The sequence below is a fragment of the Notamacropus eugenii genome, chromosome 3 (genome assembly GCF_028372415.1).
Source record: "Notamacropus eugenii isolate mMacEug1 chromosome 3, mMacEug1.pri_v2, whole genome shotgun sequence".
In the NCBI taxonomy this organism is placed as follows: domain Eukaryota; kingdom Metazoa; phylum Chordata; class Mammalia; order Diprotodontia; family Macropodidae; genus Notamacropus; species Notamacropus eugenii.
In genome coordinates this window covers 320296358-320316722 of record NC_092874.1, presented here as the reverse complement: position 1 = coordinate 320316722, position 20365 = coordinate 320296358, and the positions used below count along the sequence as shown (strand labels likewise).

The 20365-nt window shown below is 37.8% G+C and overlaps 1 protein-coding gene across 1 annotated transcript in view; it reads right to left on the bottom strand.

Moving 5' to 3' along the window:
- MFSD14B (major facilitator superfamily domain containing 14B) overlaps positions 1-20365 on the bottom strand; it is a 77971-nt gene that overhangs the window by 31567 nt on the left and 26039 nt on the right. The window contains exons 2-5 of the mRNA XM_072596862.1: positions 18117-18212; positions 11610-11672; positions 5769-5896; positions 3811-3925 (exon numbers count right to left, since the gene is read on the bottom strand). Of these exons, the coding sequence (XP_072452963.1) occupies positions 3811-3925; positions 5769-5896; positions 11610-11672; positions 18117-18212 (402 nt within the window). The remainder of the gene's footprint in view (positions 1-3810; positions 3926-5768; positions 5897-11609; positions 11673-18116; positions 18213-20365) is intronic.

The window sequence follows — 20365 nt, the reverse complement described above, 5'->3', positions numbered from 1 at the left end:
CTAACATATTCAATCTTTGTAAAGACGTCATATGCAGCGAGAATATATATTCCTTTCTATTCCCAGAAATTCACCTTTTTTTCTAAAATTCTATTAAGATCCTTAACTTCTTTCCTATATCTTTTTTTTTTTTTTATATTTCTCTAGGTCTCCAAAGGGATATATACTCAACCATAATACATTTGTCATCTATTTCTACAAATCAACTAACTTTCCTTCAAGTTGATATTTTGCCTTTAGGTACATATATTAAATAATGAAATTATTTCATTTTCTACAATGCCTTTAAGCATAATATATTTTCCTTACTTAGATTGCTATCCCTGCTTGTTTTAGCTACTAAGACATGATAAATTCCGTTCCTGCCTCGAGTTTTAACAGTAAAATCTGTATATTATGTTTTTAGTAAGCAAAACATTTTATATTCTGGGGTTTCTTTAATCCATTCTGCTACTCTCTTCTGTTTTATGGGTGAGTGCATCCTATTCACATCCATAGTTATGGTTAAATGTATTTGTCTCCACTGCACCCTCAGTACTTCTTTTCTCTCTTCAACTCCCAACACTCTCTTTGCAGAGAAGAGGGAAAAAAAGTGATGAACATAAGCAACCTGTATTTGGAGTTATGTGCTCCCATTCCACAGGCTTTCTCTTCATCTAATCACAAATACTGATTCACCTTTCATTACTTCCTTTTAATCATTAATTTAAGATCTACCCTCTATAAGTGATGTTTCTTTTGCCTGTGTGTATTCCTTCCCCAACCCAATGCTTTCTCTTAAAACCCACTCTTCCCTTTCCCATGCCTGCCTGTTTTCTGGTGTACGGGGGCTTCATTATGAACAACCATTTTGGAGTGTACTGTAATGGCTGCTTTTTAGGATGACAGAGAAATAGGGGATGTTTGCCCCTATATAAAATTTTTATCTATGAATATTTTTGCTCCCAGGCAATCTCTACCCTTTCTAATCTTCTATCCTGAGATAACCTCAGGAGAAACCAAATAATCACATTTAAGTTTACTCACAATTCCCTCCACATCTTACTCTCCTGAGCTTTGCCAAAAGCTATTTTCCTCAAAGTTCTTTTCCCATTTACTTCTAGGTTGATGGCTTTCTTCCAGATGTTTATTACCATAAATCTATATGGAACATTAAAATGTGCAAGCATATATTCCTTTATATATATTTCTAGATATTTCCCTCATCTGTTTTGAGACAGACCATAAAAATGTATCAATCTCAAAAAAAAGTACTATAATGAGGATATAAAAAAATTTAGTTTTAAATGTATAGATGGATATATAAAGTTCTCTCTTTAATAAATGTGAATCTTTTAGACTGACACAACTATAGTTAATTCTAGCTCAACAATCTCCAAGTCCTGATATTCCTCTTATCTGGTGAAAAATAATCTTGAGAAGATTAGCTTACCGCACCTAAATTTCTGAACATGCTACATTAACAACTGGCTTTATGGATGGATACCCAATTCCCAGATGCTGCAACAGAACATTTTCTACAAGGCAAATGTTGGGCAGAATAATGGCCATAACTTTTGGCATTCATATTTAATATGCCTTTATTTAACAGGGCTCATGATGCTCCTAAAAGCTCAGGCAAGAATTCTTTACTGTGTCTCCATAAAGTAAAGGACAAATGACCTTTCAATCCTTAACATTCCCCAGCAGTATACACAAGTAGTAAGCATTCTTATTACCATTTACAAGACCGGAAACAAAAGCACAAAAGGTCAAGTCATTAATCAAGATCTCAGAGTCAGTAAATGGGACTGAGAAAAGGACCCAGTGTAGTAATTCATTCCCTGAATTAATAACAAAAGTATTTTGCTTACTGGGAAATCATGTGCTTGTGATTTTTAAAGCTGTTTATTCATGAATAAGGTTTTTGTGTTGTAATATATAACTATTTGAGCACAAAATGCAGCCCAACCAATGTGCACTAGCACTGTGCTAGCAAAAAAAAAAAAATCCAAGCTAGACTTGCGTCAGGAGACAACAGGCATGCTGAGAACAAGGTTTAGCAAAATGATAGTTCAAGGCCTGGATCTTAATAACTGAATTCTTTAAGATTCAGAATTCACAGGTCTCACAGACCTGAGAGACCATCTACTCTACCTAGTACCTGAAAAAGAATACTTCCTACAACATACCCAATAATAATTCACCAGCCTTCACTTAAAGAACACAAGACAGGGAGAGACTACAACCTCCTGGGCAGTTCATTCTACTTTTAATCAGTTCTAACTGTTAGAAAGGCCAACTGTACCTATCTGAAACTTTCGCCCATTTCTCCTAATTTTGTCTTCTAGGGTAAAAGTTCAAACCCCAAGTGCATGAACTTCAAAAAAAATTTTTTTTAATAACTGTATTTCAATACAACTGGTTTCCCTTGAAATCTTATTTATCTTATTTTGTAGATTTACAAAGCCTTGTTGAGAAGGGGTCATGGGCTTCACTAGACTGCCAAATGGGTCCAGTACACAAAAAAAGGTGAAGAACCTTTGACCTACCTAAGGCCATGTAAACCAAGGCAGTCCCTCTTCCATTCAGTAGCATGCCAAATACTCAAGTAGAGTTATCGTGTTCCCCATAACGTCTTACCTTTTTCATTCTTGGTTCCTCCAACTAATCTTCATGAGATACTTTCAAACTTTTCATTATCCTGGGTGCCTTGCCCTGAATATACTCTAGTTAATCAATGTCCTTCTTAAAATCTGGCATGTGTTACTGAACAAAATATTCCCGATATGAAGCACTACACTTTTCTGGATCTGGCCTAGGCATACATTAGATGTTTAGTAAGTGCTGACTGACTGATCGATTAGCTTTCTTGGGTGCTATAGCATATTGTTGACTAACATGGAATCCACTAAAACCGCTCTATCTTTTTTAGCCAAAATGCTGACTAACAGTCTTCTGTGAAGCTGATTTTTTAAATTCAAGTCTGAGATGATTATCTATTTATAACTATATATGTATATATTTATCTGTATTAAATCCAACCATACTAGATTCATCCCCGAGTTCTAATCAGCCAAAATCTTTTTGAATTCTCATCATCATCTACTATATACTTATTATCTCTGCAATATAGTTTCAATCTATAAAATATAGTTTCAAATTAGCTGCTAATTTCATAAAGTAACCTTATATAGAAGAGTTGCTCACAGTACAGCAAAGGAATTTAAAGATGCATAAATGCAAAGTTATCATTTCCTATCAAGGTTAAATTAACCAAAAGGACAGTTCATAAAATTTTCTTCGCCATGATCACTACCACCATGATCATCATTATCATGACACATATTTCAAAAGCACTTTAAGATAACAGCCCTCTGGGATAGTTTATTACCTAGTTTTATGGATAACACTCAGAGTCAGACTGATTTGTTCAAAGTGAAAAATAGAGTGAGCCAGGGCTTCAACCCCAAATCTACTAATTACAAGCCTACCACTTTTTCCCCTGCCTTACAGCTGATTATCCTTGTCTATTCTAGGACAAAATAATTAAGTTCACACTCACTCTTTCCCTTTAAAAAAAAAAATTACAGGTTCTTTTCTTTAAAAATTTCCCTATGACCTGCCCCCACAGAATGAACAAAGAAATGAAAGGTTTCAACTTCATAACACTAACTGACTCTTTATTCTTTCAGCAAGAATTTTTTTAACACTCTAACAATCTCCTTTGTAATGAATTTTTCAATTAATATTCATTCTTGCGTCATGTTGATTTTCAGTACCACCTACAAGGTAATTTACTGATTACAAAAGGTCCATCTGATATCTTACCAGTCCATAGGCAGTACTTCTCTCATGCTCTTGAGTAATATCAGCTACATACGCAAATATTACAGAGAAGGTAACTGAAAAGATTCCGGAGATAGAGATCATACCAAAGTACCACCTATAAAGAATAAAATTAAGTTAAAAACAAAGACTGCTTTGCACAATGTAAAGCCCTGCCTTTCCCATGTTTTTTTTTATATTGTCAAAAGAAAACAGGTGTATATGCATTTATAAATATGTCTCTGGTTATGATTTCTATAATTAATTTTTTGATCGATTATGAAATATGATATCATTTACTTAATGGAAATAAAATTTTAGTAACTCTTCCTCCAGGGCATAAACAACATCCCTCACTCATAAAAATGAAGTTATTTTCTTGACAAGCTGCAAAAAAAGCAGCAAAAGGTGCAAAAATGTTAAAAAAAAAAAGTCAGGCTGACAATTAACAAAGGTTAGTAATCTTATTATAGCTTAAAATATAAATTACTTCTGCCCACAAGGAACAAGTTACATTCAGACCATTTTTCAGAGCAAAAATTCTTCAAAGCATCAATTTATCAAAGTCCAAATGCCTACTAGATAGATGTGTCCATTATTGTGCTTCCATTAAATAGGAAAAAAAATGTATACCAAAGCAGACAGATAAAAACGTACAGTGACAAGAACTAACTAGAAACTTATTATCCTTATGTTCAAAGTATAAATTGAGTAAAATTGATGACGATGATGGTGACAACATCAATAATGATATCTAGGATTTATATAGCTTATTCAAGGTTTGCAAAGTGCTTTACCAATTATTATTTCATTCTATTCTAACAACAACCTTGGGAAGTAGGTGATATTATTATCCCCGCTTCATAGATGAGGAAACAGAGGCTGAGGGAGTAACTTGACAGGATCTTACAAAGCTAATAGTGTCTGAGGCTGGATTTGAACCCAAGGCTTCCTGGCTCCAGGTCCATGCTTGTCTTAATCATTGCATCACACAGCTACAATCACAGCTCTGGCCCTCCTGACTCAGAGCTAGCCATTTTTGGTAAGAAGAGACAGGTTAAAAAGTACACATTACTTGCTGGCCCAAAGAGGAAGAAGAAATCTTTGCTGCCAGACAAAAACATTCATAATACTTCTGACTCTATTTGCCTAAAATGCAAAATCTTTGGCTCATGGCAGAAGAGTGTAAAAGGAAATAAGTTCAGAAAGAAAGAGCTTGGTATTAACACTAAAATTTTCACATTATCTAAAATGATAGCTGCTGCCTTGTAACATCATATGGAAAAATTGATCTAGGTGAATTGTTTCAGAGAACGTTTTAGGTTAAAATGGTACCTAATGGTACAAAGTAAATTTAAGGACTTAAATACTGGCATGAGATTTATATAAAGGAACTGTGATTTCATCAGCATGAGATTTATCATGTGCAAAACACAAGTCTCTTTTCACAAAGGAAAAAAAAAACAGTATCTGCTGCAAACAACTATAAAAACTGAAGGTGCTTTTTAAAACAGGAATAGGATCAGGGTCACAGGAATTATTTAAAAATTTTTAAAGTATTCATTTTAACTCTAAAAACAGGAATCTCACAAGCTGCATACACACTGCTTATAACAAAAATAATAATAATAACAACTAACCTTCAGATAGTGCTTACTATGAACCAGGCACTGTGCTAAGCACTTTACAGTTATTTTATCTCATTTGACCCAAGATTCCAACAGCACAAAAATGCTAGTCGGACTTTAATCGCAAGTGCCTTATAACACTTACAAATGTGCAGTATTAGACAAGTCATTTATCCTCCATGAGCCTCAGTCTCCTCATCTGATAAAGGAAGGAATTAGAATAGTGGGTCTCTAAAGTCCCTTAAAATTCTAAATCTGTGACTAATTATACTCAGTCTCCAAAGAACCCAAAAAAGTCCTTCAGACCACCCTGAGAAAGGCAGTGTCACTTACCATGGGCTTATTCTCATTAAGGGAATTGGGAAACATGTGAAGAAAACTGTAACAAGAAGAAAAGGTTTTCTTCCCCATACATCAGACAGAGCACCTATAAGGGGGGCACTCAGAAAAGATAACAGCCCCTAAAAAAGGGAAAAGAAACAAGAGTGAATGCATATCTAGTATTTGTACTTTGAATCTAATATTTAAAATCTTATATTTATTTTGATTTAACGTGTCCCTAACACAAAATCATTTGAAGTATAAGCCCTTCAACCTCTTGTCATACTTCACTTATGTATATGTGTTCATCTTTCGTTGCCAAAGAAGACCATGCCATCGGAGAAATGATGACATGACTTGCACTTGACTTTGTTTTGAGTGAGGGAGGACTGTGCAGGTCACCAGCCTCACTTCTCCTCCAGAGCCATCTGAATCCAGTGACTAGATGCCATACTTCCCTTAGAAACTGTTTTAAGCAAGTATCAATGAAAAGGGGAAAGGACAGGCATAAAGCAGTTTTTGAAAGAGATTAGAAACAGAGATGCAACATACATACAACTGATCACACTAAGAGGCCTTGAGACTCATCCAAGTTTTGTCTTTTGACAATTTGAGAAGCCTATAAAGATTACTTCAATTAAGATTTAACTCAGCCAGGGTAAATATCATATTTGGCCCTAGGGGAGATACAAAGTTTAAAAAAATTAAAAAAGGGTGTAAGGGGAGGTATACACTGTCAGATGTGGCCAGTGTTTTGATCTGTTTTGCTACCAGCCTCGCTGCTTGGTTTCAAATCTACCATCAACAACCTCCCCCCTCGCCTCTACTCTCTGCCCTCCCCCCTTACGTTTCCTTTTGTGTGTTGTTTTCTTCCATTAGACTGGAAGTATCTTGAGGGCAGGGACTGTCTGGTGTTTTTCCCCCCATTTCTATCCCCAGCACTTTGCACAGATCCTGTGGCATCACAAGAGCTTAATAAATGTGTACTGTATTATACTGTATTGTACTGTGTACTGTACCTAATTATTCTTTTGTTACAGAGAGGCAACTAGAAGAAAGAGGAGGATCTACTGGGAAGTGACACGTGAAAAGAGAAAAAAGGCATCAATGCTTGTTTGTTTGTTTTTAATAAAAATATGCTAACTACTCTGGCAGTGATACAAAGAACAGACCAGAGAGGGAAGAGATCGAAGGTGGCGAGACCTTTAGGATGCTATTGCATTAGTACAGGGAGGTGACAAGAAGAGCCTGTACTGGGTGGTACCAGTAAAAAGACTGAAGTCATGGAAAAAGAACCAATGGAACATGATTTTTTTAAAAGTGAGAACACAGATACTGTAATTTTAGGATTAAAAAAAAATTAATTCCTTCTTTGATTTCACAATCACAGGTCTGGAAACATCCATAATAACCATTCAGTTCAATTCACTTGATATCTAGATAACGAAACCAAGGCCCAAGGAAATTAAGTAACTTGCCCAAGATTTCACAACTAAGTAAGCAGCAGAATTGTACTACACATCCGGTGCTTTTCCTACTAAACAAGAAAGAATGTGCTATAACACAATCTACCGTCTAGTTTTTTGCGTAACTTGATTCTCCTGAAATTCTCGTCTTTTTGACAAAGATTCTCTCTCATGCATACTTTAATCTCACATGAAGGGAAAAAAGCAGAATGGAATGGAAGAAGCTATCAGAAGACCTGAGTTTGCACTGTGGCTCTCTTTCTACCTTAGCTATATAACCATGAACAAACAAATTGACTTGAAATCTCTGGGCTTCTATTACAATCAGGAAAAGTTTGTCTGTACTTAGACTATATAATGATAACATGACTCCAACAATTAGAAAAGTTTGAGAAAAGCAGACTCCCCATTCTGGGCTCCTTCTCCACTAGAGACCACAAGCAAAACAAAATAGACATAATCAAGCAATGTATGTGTGTGTGTGTGTGTGTGTGTGTGTGTGTGTGTGTGTGTGTGTGTAAAAATTATGGTTCCCAAATGATCCCTGTATTTCAAACACCACAAGCTACTCTTAAGGGATTTCTATCAGTCAAAAAGAAGGAATTTTCCTAAGGAATTCTTAGAGAATTCACTTATTCCCAGGACTATGATGTACCTGGAGAGAACTGTCAACTGTCAGCCCAGTAGCCAACATGGTCTCAACATTTTCCATTTCCCAGGACGGAATTCACTGAGCTCATTGTGTCTTAAAGGATGATCAGGAAGATGGGGAGAGGGGAGGAGGAGCTTGCCAAATACATATTCTGGTCATCTACTTCCTCAAAATTCAACCATTAGACCAAGAGTAATACAGGCATGTTGTCTCCTGCAATGAGCTCCTAAAGAACAGAATCGGTCTAAATTTTCTATTCATATTCCTATATGTGCTTAGATCAATGCATTGCACTGGGAGCTTAATAAATATTTTTCCATTCCATCTATTCTTTCGAACTTTATGAATGAAATTTAAAGATGAGTAGCAGCCCTGGGGAACAGGAAAAACAAAATGCCAATCATCACTTGCTCAAGTTTCTTTTTTATAGAAAGAGAAACAAACCACATTCTCTGACTCCCTAACATTAAGTCATAAGGCACATGCATTATCAAAGTCTGAAATCTGGCCTTTGTTTTTTACAGGCAGAGTTTCCTCATTTTGGCTCATTACAGTGTTTTACAGCAAACCTTTCACTTTCATTTCTCAAAGTAAACTGAAAAATTTTGCTCTTAGGAAAATTTATTGCTCTCACAACACATAATAGTCTATAATGTAGGGGAAGAAAAGGGATTTAAAACGACAACATACACAAACCTCAATCTTTAGTGCCTAGAAAAGACACTGTAAGTCAACATAATGACAATTCCATTTGATTTTCCCACAGGATAATTTTCCTGGCCAAGAAACTGGTGCCCAATTTTTATAGAAATGGTCACAAACACCATAAAGGTTACTACTAGATGTGAATTCATTATGAGGCAATATTTTCCATCAACTTATACAATTTAACTTAATTTAATTTACACAATCCTCAGAAAGGGGGCAATTACGGGAAAGAGGCAACCACTGAATCATAACTGTCAAGGAAAGAAATTTGTCTGAGGCTGGAAGGCAGATAAATCCTTGAGAAAGGAAATCACGTAGAGGAGGAAGCTCTCTTGGTCCAGGAGCATACAAGGAAACAGTCTGAGCAACTGTCTAAAGGACCGAATTACAGTTGGCTGAGATTTGGGATAACAAAAACTTTAGGACTTTCCTGGGAAGACTGAGGATCTCAGGACTAGACTGTTCAAAATTATTCAGAAGAACTATTTGTTTTGGAGTTCTCATGGACTACAGGGAGAGGCTTTTCACCCAAATTTAGGGGCCCCAAGTAGGGAGAGCAAGAATAAGACACAAGCAGATGACCCCAGATTGGAGAGCAAAAGGAAAGATGCTTGAGTAGAATGCAAGCCAACTAAACTGGAGGGTAAGAATTAAGTCCAGTCAGCAGCTCCTTTATTCTCCCTAATTTTCCAAGAGCCTAAATCTCAGTCCTTTTCTTCAGAAACCCCCCTAGACTATATGGGTATGTGAGTGTTTGTCTTTGTTTTTTTGTGCCTTGATACTGCTATGTGTTCGTAACAGTGACTTTGTCTAAGTCTAAAAATTTGTAGTCTGAGATTAAAAGCAGGGAAGGCAAACCAGGGGAACCACAGCCTTCCCCTAGAATGACTCTGGAGTGTGTATTGTACCAATTGGAGAGTTTCTGTAGTTTTTGCTATTATGAACATTCCAGAGCATACCCACCAGGTCAAAAGGTACTGGATTGAGGCAACTAGGTTGTGCAACAGATAGAGCACTGATCCTGGAGTCAGGAGGACCTGAGTTCAAATTTAGCCTCAGATACTTACTGGCTGTGTGACCCTGGGCAACTCACTTAATACTGACTGCCTCAAAAAAAGGAAAAAAAAAAGGTACTGGATCACATCCCTACACCAGGATACAACAACGACGACAACAGTAATAGCTAGCATTTATATATGTTTACATACATACATGTTATCTCATTTGAATCTCACAACAACCTAGGGAGGTAGGTACTATTTTTATCCCCATTTTACAGATTAGGAAACTATAGTTCAGAGACATCTGATACCTTACCCAGGGTTACAAAGCTAAGTATCTAAAGCAGGATTTCATCCTCAGGTCATCCTGACTCTTAAGTTCATCATTCTATCCTCTAAGCTCAACACTCTATAAAATGGGCCACCTTGTTGCCTGGGCTATACTTTTAAGGCCCCAAAGAATCAAAATTTTTCTCACCTTTAGAATGTTTTTCCTGAAAGAGATTTTAATCTGTTCTTTTAAAACAAACATTTAAGAATGAAGATGACGAAGGGTACCCAAGGCTGATGATGGGCAGAGCACAGACAGAAGGACAAGAAGACAAGGGAGTCATGAGTGGAATATTTTGTTTAAGTCATTAATTATAGGGTCAAGACTGTAAAAGAAAAAAGGGATTTTGGGGGGCAAAGTAGGATGATGAACTCAAAGAGAACAGTGAAGGCTGAAGAAGGATAGAATCAATAAAGGACTGAAAAACAGGGAAGGATAAAAAGAGAAGGGAACTTCCAAATTCAAGACCATGGAGACAGGACATTTCTGGGCGACGCCAGGGTGTTCAAAGGGATGTCGAAACAAATATTCAAGCTCTGAAAGAAGGATGGTGTAGAGAGTAAGACTGTAAGTCACATACTGAGCTCCTTAGAAAAGGGCTTAGTGTGATATGAATGTCAATAAATACCCCTTCTTCCCCTGTTTTGTCCCCAAAAAACACATCCCTCCAGTTAAGTCAGTCAATTTATTGTACCTTTTGCACACCATGCTCATCTCTACCTCTATGCCACCTTCTTCCCCTCCCTTCATCAATCCAAACCTTTCCCATTACTAAGGCCTAAATCATGCCCACTTCTACCATATCACTTTCTTACTACAACTCTAGCCCACACCAATTCCTTTGCCCTCCTTGCTTCTCTGAGACTTCCAACCAAAGTGCCAATCAACATCTACCTTATCTCATTCTGCCTTACACTGTCATCCAACAATGTCACATACAATAATTTTACCCCCAATAAATTTTTATGCTCCCTAGCTGCATGGGGGTCTCTCCTACCAAAAAAAAAAAATCCCCTGGAGGAAAAACAGCTTTGCACATGGTTCATTTCATTGGTAGATGAGGTCTGTGAGGCATACCACAAAAACGTGCACAGGTCACAATTTGCCAGAGAAGCAAATAACAAATCCCAAATGATACTCCGTTGTGGGAAATCTGTAAAGTATTAACTACAAAGCACTGCTCAAGATGCTCATTAATTTATGGTGGGGGGGTTTCAGGGAGAGGTAGGAGTACAGTGGATAACGAGACTAAATGCTGGATTAAGGATTCTGAATACTATCATGCTAATTCAGTTTTATCAAAAGGTTCCATTCAATGTGGTTACTTGCTAATTACCTCTTTGCCTAAGATTCCATGAGTAGGTGAACGGCAATAACACTTATCCAGCTTCCCAGATTGTGGGAAGAAAGAACTACAAAACTCCAGTCATTCGGAAACCCTTTGCAAATTACCTAGCAAATGTTCATGAAAATTTAGTAAAATTACAGCAGGTCCAAGCCACTGTTTTAAGATATTACTAAACTTAATAAATGAAGTTACTTTGTTTTTCCAATGTAACTCAGGTCAAAACCTAAACCTAGATCTCCAGATGAAACATTAGTTTGTCTCCCTAAGCATTACCTGAATCCCCTAGAGGTCTTATTTATAATTCTAGCTTCATGCCTAATTCAACCCACACAAACAAGTCTTTTTACCTTCACACCCTGAATGAGACCATTCATGAGGAAAGTATGTTGAGGAAATGTTTCATGTAGGACCTGCCAAAAAAAGAGAGAAACAGTCAAATAAACTACATCACAGGTTGAAAGGCAAACTTAAAAGAACAAAAAGACACTTTCTTTTCAGAGAAATGCAGAGAAATTTTGCCACAAGTTTTTCTTTCTATTATTCTCAAACATACCTTCTTGCTTGTATTCATCAAAACCCATTCACATTTAGCTAAATATAGTAACTATCAATACTCCTCTTTGCTCTTCACGGTTCACAAAGTCCCTGACATGTCAGATTGGGTACTATTTAATTTTGTCAACAACTAGATCCAAGAGCTTTCAGTTGGAATATATAAGTATGGAATTGCTGAATGGTGCCAGAAGTCACACAACCATGATGACTGGGTCCAATAAAATATTTATGGGATCTCATCACTGCAGCAAGGTCATTCACAGTTCCCAGAATAACTGTAAAAAACTTTTTTGGTCTCAGCTTCAGCCTTCTTCCTCTGTCCCTCTCAAGCAGAGGATATCTCATATTTTGCTGAACATTAGAAGGTATTTGTCATGAGCTTTCTCCCCTTGTCCCAACTCTACATCTCAAAACCCCATGATGGTCCCCATTTTAGCTCCAGTTTCTAGTGAAGAGTGGCTCATCTCCTTGCCAAGGCCAACTTCTCTGCTCATGCCTTCAATAACTCTCCTATCCAGTCTTTTCCAGCAGCTTGTATTCATTCCCCTCCCTTCTACTTTTCAACCTCTATGTATTGGTTCTTTCCTTTCTGCCTACAAACATGCCCAAGTACCACGCCCTAAAACTCTTTTATGTCTCCTCTTCCCCAGCCAAGCTATGATCTTTGGCAGGCTTCAAACAAAGGTCTACTGACTCAAGTCTTTTGCTATTTCAATGACTCAGATTTGAATCAATCAGTAAACTGCAACTGAAAATGAATGATTAATTATATGTAGAAATTCATATATATGTACATCTGACTGTGTACCACCATCAAAAAAAAAAAAAAACCTCGAGGCTGGTTCAATATCCCCATTTTATAGATAAGTCAACTGAAACCCCCAAAAAGAATGAGAAGTCCCATTCTAGGTAACAATTCAATTCAATAAAATAAAACCACAAACACCGTGTGTCTTTCTATATGCTGCCCAGCACTGTAGTCAATTTCCTCAGAAAGTTTCTCATAGAGGGGAGAGGAGAAGATAATAGGAATAGTATCTGTTTTATGAAGACTAAGCTGGCCTTCCTTGGCAGGAGGAAGGTTGTCCTTGGGATCTGGTCAGCCCAGAAGACTAGCTGAACAACTGGTATGGCTCCCTTGTCCCTGAGGCTTAAATGTACTGGTTTGTCTGCAATGATTTAACAGTTAAATTCATTGCTAAAGTGGAGGATATGTGGTAGAGAAGGGAGCCTCAGGTAGTGACTAACTGGCCTGACATAGTACCCAGGAAAGCTGTGGCTAGAGCTGTATTAGGGGTGTATGGTGAGCCCCCTCAATGGAATAAGGAGGTGACAGCCACTAACACTCTGGAGTTGGGAGAAAGATGTTTAAGAAGCTTGACAGGGAAAGCAGGAATATAACAAAACTAAGTATCCCTTGGCTCTTAATGGTGGTTTTGAAAAAGGTACATCAATCCTATTTGGAAAAATGAAGATAAAATTGGTTTTGCATATTTAGCAATTGGAGGAAAAGGTGAACGTACTTTTGATTTTTGAGGACTTTGCCTCATGGCACAGGGGAGAGGGCACTGAACTTGGAACTGGGACAGCCCTCAGCTCAGACACTAGATGTGTGACCCTGCACAAGTCACTTCACTCCTCTCAGTCTGAGCTCCCTCATGTGTAAAATGGGGATAATAAGAGCACCCTACCTCCCAGGATTGTTGTGAGGACCAAATGAGGTTACATATATAAAGCACTCTGGGAACTTATGTGAATATAACATATGTAATAAATAATTTAATAAAAATAAAGCACTGTATGAATGCTGGCTTTCTAGCTCTTAAGGCAGAACAACTTACAGGCCTAGTAACAACAGCACAGGGGAAGGACAATGACAATATATTTGGGAGCTTGGGAGAAGGTAAGGTAACGAGTACAATCTCTGAAGCAGAGGTTTCACTGAAGAATGGCTTAAATTATTAAACTCTGATGAAATTAGAGTTATAAAGAAAGAGAAAGAAAGGGAGCAGGAATGAAGAGGAGGATTGGAAATGAGTGCTAGAGGACCAGATCCCTGGGCTTATCTCATTACTACTCTACCTGCCCCTACCTCCTGGGGAGTGACTTCTTCAGCATGAGAGCTGGAGGTGAGGGAGCTTGCACTACCAACCAAGCTGGAAGGCTGCATAAGTTCAAATAGCAAACTCATATCATTAGAACAAAGGCTAATGAAGATGTGATCTACTGGGGGTACCTCTTCAATTTGTTGTCAGTAACAGTTCACTGGCTTGCAGCTCTTACACAAGATGTGTTCTTTCTGATGAAGTAAGAGAGCCCAAATAAAGATTTCCAGTTTGACTTTTTCATGTGGCTAAAATGGGGAGTTTGTTAGATTTGGTGCCCAAAAGATAAATTCCTCTGTAGCCATTTATCCAATAGGAGATATCAAAGGAGGAAGTGAAATCTTAAAAATATGTTTTTAATGGATTTGGTAAACAGGATTTATGACCCCTTAACAGAAGTCCTGCCCCCATCCAAAAGGCCAGCCTGCTTAGGGTATAATTAATCTCCCCTTCTGGGTAGAAACCCACCTCAATGGTTTCAGGGTTTAGTTATTATGGAGCTTTGCCACCCAGATTACCATAATTGCCCAAGCAGATCAACTGCTGAAGTCCTGAGGGGAAATTAGAACAGCCCTAGCAACTATTTGGGCAAACAAGGCTGTCCACACAGACAGGCATTCTAAAGATGATGGGAAGAGGTATCTTATTATTTCTAAGTTAGGTGAATACAGGGTGATGATGCTCTTTCCTAAAGGGAGCTCTCGGTTGCTTCTGAAACACTGGACAAGATGCAGCCTATGAGGGTGTTAGTAAAATTATACCAGAACATACAAGAATGGGGCAATAAGGATCTTTTTGTCCCACCAAAATTTGGGACATCCGTGCAAGTCTCTATCCCATCTGGTCATTTTGCAACCCCAGTAGGCCATTTGGGGCCACCTAAGGTTTTATATCCAGATCTGAGGAGTTATTAGAACATGTCTCCTTAAGGGAAGGGCTGAGGTTTCTCCAAGGCTTAGACTGTTCTAACTACAGGACTAGAGGTCATAAGCCTGAATCACTGTGTCTTACAGGTTGATGAAGCGGTGCTGCCATATAAAGGGTTGCTACATACAAGCAGTCAGGTTATCACTCTAACTAGGGGAACCATGAGAACTTCACAAGGGTAACCCAGTTTCTGCTGAAGTGTTGGGGAGAAAAATAATCAAGGGAAACAATACCCTTGCTGAAGTGGAGGTCATTTGCAGTTGTGGTGACTGACTAGGGGGAGCATATTGTGGGCATGGATTCCATAGACTCTTGGGAGTCAGTACCTATACAGGTGTTTAAGATAGATCCTATGTCACTTACTGAGGAGAGAGGTATATAGAAGCAGCAGACATCCAGATAATTAAAATCCCTCATCATTACTACATCTTAACTCTCCTCAGATTTGTGATCCATTTCCCAAATTTCTCCTCTATTTCCTCTTTTTATCCAAGAAGGCTGTAGTATACTCTAATGACAATATTGCCACGCTTTCTGCCTCTGGTGAAGTATCACTCAAGCACCCACCAGCATACTTCCCTCCCTCCCCAGTCCTGCCACAGGTCCCAGAAGTCCTCACATGAGTCTATTTTATTAACATACAATGGTTCCCATCACCCTACCTCCATTTACCTTTCCATCAATGGTGTTTCTCCTAAAAAATGAGATCTATTCCTATTGTGGTATAAGTGACACTTTTGGGGTCAAATTTGACTCACTCTGTTTAGTTCACCTTACTTGTTATGCATACTTTGTTCATTTGTGGACAAAGGTCAGGCTATAGGTTTTACAGATTGTTCCCTTAATGAAGTTTGATTGCTATTGATGGGGTGCTGGGGTGCTTGGGTGCATGTGCTTGAGCTCAAATTCTAATATCACATTTTTCTTTAAAAATCACATTTCTCCTTAGCCTCAAAATACCACCCCAGGCAGTTTCTCCCCAGCCCAAGGACACAACCTGCCCCAGCAACAACCATTATCTCCCTTCCTGATACAGCAGCCAGCTGCACCTATAGAACCTGTCAGTCTGAACCAGCTGTGTACTGGCTGATCTGGCTGTGCGCTGGGTCATAACTACATCTACTACTCACTGACCAACCATACAGATTGAGACATACATATACTCCCTTACATTTATCTTGTCTAACAAGACATTGATGGGAGCAACCTGGTATTTCTGAGCCAAACCTGACCACTAGTTGACTTTAGTGATGTTTCAGGCCTAAAACCACCCCTCCATGTAGCCTCCCCTTGGGCTATTCCTCAATGAACTCTGTGCAGTAGATACCAAAAGTGCATGTTCCTTTAAGAACTAATCACTCCTTAACCATTCCCTAATCCCATCCCAAAACACCTAGTTACCATATTTGGCACGTTTCCTACAGAATATCCTATATAAACTTTACCTGTACCCCTCTAAGTTTGCCCTAAGAAATCTTGCCTGCTGAAAAACGAAATAAATCTTTACCTTGACCTCAACAATACTTGAGTCCGAAAATGCATTCCAGGAGACCTGCCCCTGGTACTCCACTCTTTGTGGGGGTCTCGCCCTCTCCCCCTCCAGCCCTCATCACTATGAGTTCCTCTAACGTTACTGTTATCCCTATAACTTAACTATTCTAAACCTGGCTGGCTACATATATACAGTCAGTTTTCTGTCCTTTCCAATGCCCTTGCTGCACCTCCATAATTTTCATTTTCAATTTAAAGCCCTTTTGATCAAATTTCCAAGACTCCAGGCAAACATATTCTTGCCAGTCCTTGTTACATATATTATACCCCTGGTCAGGCACTTGTTATTCTTTTATTTTAAATTCAAACAAAAATTATATACAAATCCCATTCTCAAACACCATCTTCTCAACCTAATGTTTACTTCTTAACTAACCTTATCTCTATTCTGATACCTTTGCTGTTACATGGCAATAAAAAGGAAAACACTCACCTGTGCCCTGAAAGACTTCAGATTCTTGCCCAAGATTCTATAACATTCTGACAGGTACACATTTACTGACATGATTCATCACAGAATAAGCAATAGTTACACATTTATTCTGAGTAATCTCTATCAAAAATTTCTATTAAAAATAATCATGTAAGAGTAATAGTGTCATACTATCTACTAGATATAGCTATGTTTACTTAACAGTTGTAAATTTTTTTTAAAATCCAATTGTATTTTAAATGTACCAGTGGTTACTGCTTAAATATAATCCTGGCACTCTCCTTAGGAAACTCATGTTCTTGCATACTGAGTTTTTTCTATACGTCACACTTGTACCTACATGGTTTCTATGGCTTACAGGAGGCTCTTTACAAAAATTTGAACTCCAAATTTAACATTTCTAGATTTTAAAAAAATATAATTATAAAACCAACATAATTCTACTAAATAACTTTAGTTGTTGTTTAATCATGTTTGACTCTGTGACCCTATTTGGGGTTTTCTTGACAAAGATAGTGGAACAGTTTACCATTCCCTTCTCTAGTTCATTTTACAGATGAGGAAACTAAGGTAAACAGGGTGAAGTGATTTGCCCAAGGTCACACAGTTAGTAAGTATCTAAGTCCGCATTTGAACTCAGGTCTTCCTGACTCTAGGCCCACCACTCTGTCCACTGTGCTACCTAGCTACCCTGAAATAACTTACCTATATGCAACACGTATTTCTGTAAGTACCTACTAAATACTTAGCAATAAAAATGTTCCCCTCTTCCCCTCAGGTACCTCAGCATAAATGTATTTAATGCTCCAACTACTAAAATAATGGGTTTCTTTATAGCAAAAGATAGGTCACTAATTTAGAATATCCTTAACCATCCTCAAATAAAAATGTCACTAGCTGTACAGCTCTGGTACCTACTATACTCTTTTCCTTCTGAGCTATTTTCCATAAAAGAGAGAGACTACAAGCATCCACACAAGCTAAGTACTGTGGACCTCCCCTATAATACTGCCAAGACAACTCAGGCTTTTCCAAGCATAGCTCATCATTCATTATAATGTTCAAATAACGATCAACAGAATTGATGCAAATACTTGTACAAAAATAGTGAGATTTAAAATCACTGGCAACAACTATTCCCAAGCATACTATTAGCAGCCTATCAGAGTCTGTCCCTCTGTCTCACATAAACACAAATACATATACAATTAACACACTCATAAACACACACACACACACACACACACACACACACACACACACACACTCTATGAGTTACTTACTATGAGCATAGGTGTTGTAAGCAGACCCCAGGCAAAGAACTCAAGGAAGATGACGACAACTGCATGGTATACACTAGGATGGCCAATACCTTGATGCTAAAAAAAAAAAAAAGAAAAGAACATAAAAAAATTGTGAACAAATAATACATGATTTTCTGAAACATGACAGATTTTGAAAAAGCATTAATTTTTTTTCTTTTAAACACAGGATAAAATAGCTTGGGCCCTCTCTATCTCTAAAGTATCTGTCACACATGTAATTATGCCCCACACCAAGCTAGCATCATATAAAATGTCAACAGCAGAGAAAATTGTGACAATGTGTAAAATAATATACCATTTCCTTATTTTTATTTTAAAGCTCTACTTCAGAAATACATTGTAGAGTAATAAAACATCTGCAAAAAAAAAGGTATTTTTACAATATCAAAAACATAAAAGGGAATAAGAGCATAAGACTTACTGATCGAAAAAAAATCCTTTCTAATCATCTTGATTAGAAATATCTATACATCGTCTGAGTATCAGAACACAACTATTTGAAAATGCAATACACCACTAAAAAGTCCCTGCAGTCTTGGCGGAGTAAGCAGTAAGTCACTCTCACCCTCCCTTATTGACCTTGAAAAACCCAAGAAATATTACCCTAGGAAAAATCCTGAAATACTGAAGCCAACAGAAAGACAATGTACTGCAGTCTTTTGATTCAGGAGGCTAAGGGGATTAAGGGAAAGGTCCCTCATGATGTGGCTAAAGGAGACCAGTACAGAACAAGAGGTGTCCCAGCAAGCCAATGGGAAGCCCCACTTCAGCAAACCATTGAGCCCCGGGGTGGAAGCTGGCAAGGCCCATACCAGGCACACACTAGCCACTACTACCAGCTTCAGCTCAGCACCAGGTAAGCTACCAGTCTCCAGCTGCCAACACCTGAGGCCCCAGAACACAAAATCATTAACTCAACCCCTAGTCCCCAGCACAGGAAGCCTGGGACAGTGCCCCTGTGTGCCAGAAGCAGAGAACAACTTTAAAAGCCAGAAAAAAGGCAAACAACATGAGCAAAAGCAACAAAGAAAAACAATGACCGTAAAGAAGTAATTTGATGACAGGAAAGACCAAAAGACAAATTCAGGAGAATACAACACTGTCAACATACCCACATCTGAAACCTCAAAGGGGAATATAAACTGGTCTCAAGTCCAAACAACTTTCTTACAAGAGCTCAAGAAGAATTTTAAAAATCAAATAAGAGAGGTAGAAGAAAAATTGAACAATTCCTTTAAAAATACAATTGATAAAATGGAAAAAAAGTACACTGAAGAAAACTCCTTAAAAAGCAGAGTTGGCCAAAGCGGGGAAAAGGAGATATAAAAGCTCACTGAGGAAAACAATTCATTTAAAAAAAAAGAAGTCCCTTCCCATTACTACCATTTTACTTGAGTAAAAACTGAAAAAACAAAACTGAATTTTTTTTTAATCTTCTAAATGTATGGTAGAATTAAATAATTATATTACATTTTTATTGACAAGTTAGATATAATGCATTGAGCGATTATCTTAAATTTTCCTACATAGGCATTTAACACCTTAATACATAACAGTAAGAAAAAAATAATGCCATAGCAAAAGGACAAAGAACAATAATTATTACATAAATTTTGTTCTGTTTTTAAAATGTCTCTCACCTTCCTGTAACCCCTACTTCTTCTGAAGTATTCAGACTTTGCCTTTTGCCATCTAGCCCCTCCCTAGTCCACTGCTTCCAGATGGATCCCAGGATCATATATTTAGAGATGAAGAGACCTAGAACATGATCTAATATAACCCCACAATTTTACAGATAAGGAAACTGGCCCAGACATGTTAAGTGATTTGCCCAATTAAGGTCACACAGGTAACAATTAGCAGAGCTGGAATCTGAAGATAGATCCCTTGCCTTCAAATTCCATCTTTCAACTGAGCTATGAAGGTAAAATATTTCAACATAATAATAGCAGTTAACATTTATGTAGAGCCTACTATGTGCAAGGCACTATGCTAGGCCCCTTACAAATAGTACCTCATTTTATTCTCAACCCTAGGATGTACCACCCAGATGAAGAACCTGAGGCAAACAGAGGTTAAGTGACTTGCTCAGTCATATAGCTAGTATGTATCTGAGGCTGAATTTGAACTCAGGTCTTCTTGACTCCACAGCCAGAGCTCTATCCACTTGACCATCCAGCGGCCCTAAATAAATGCATTAAATGACA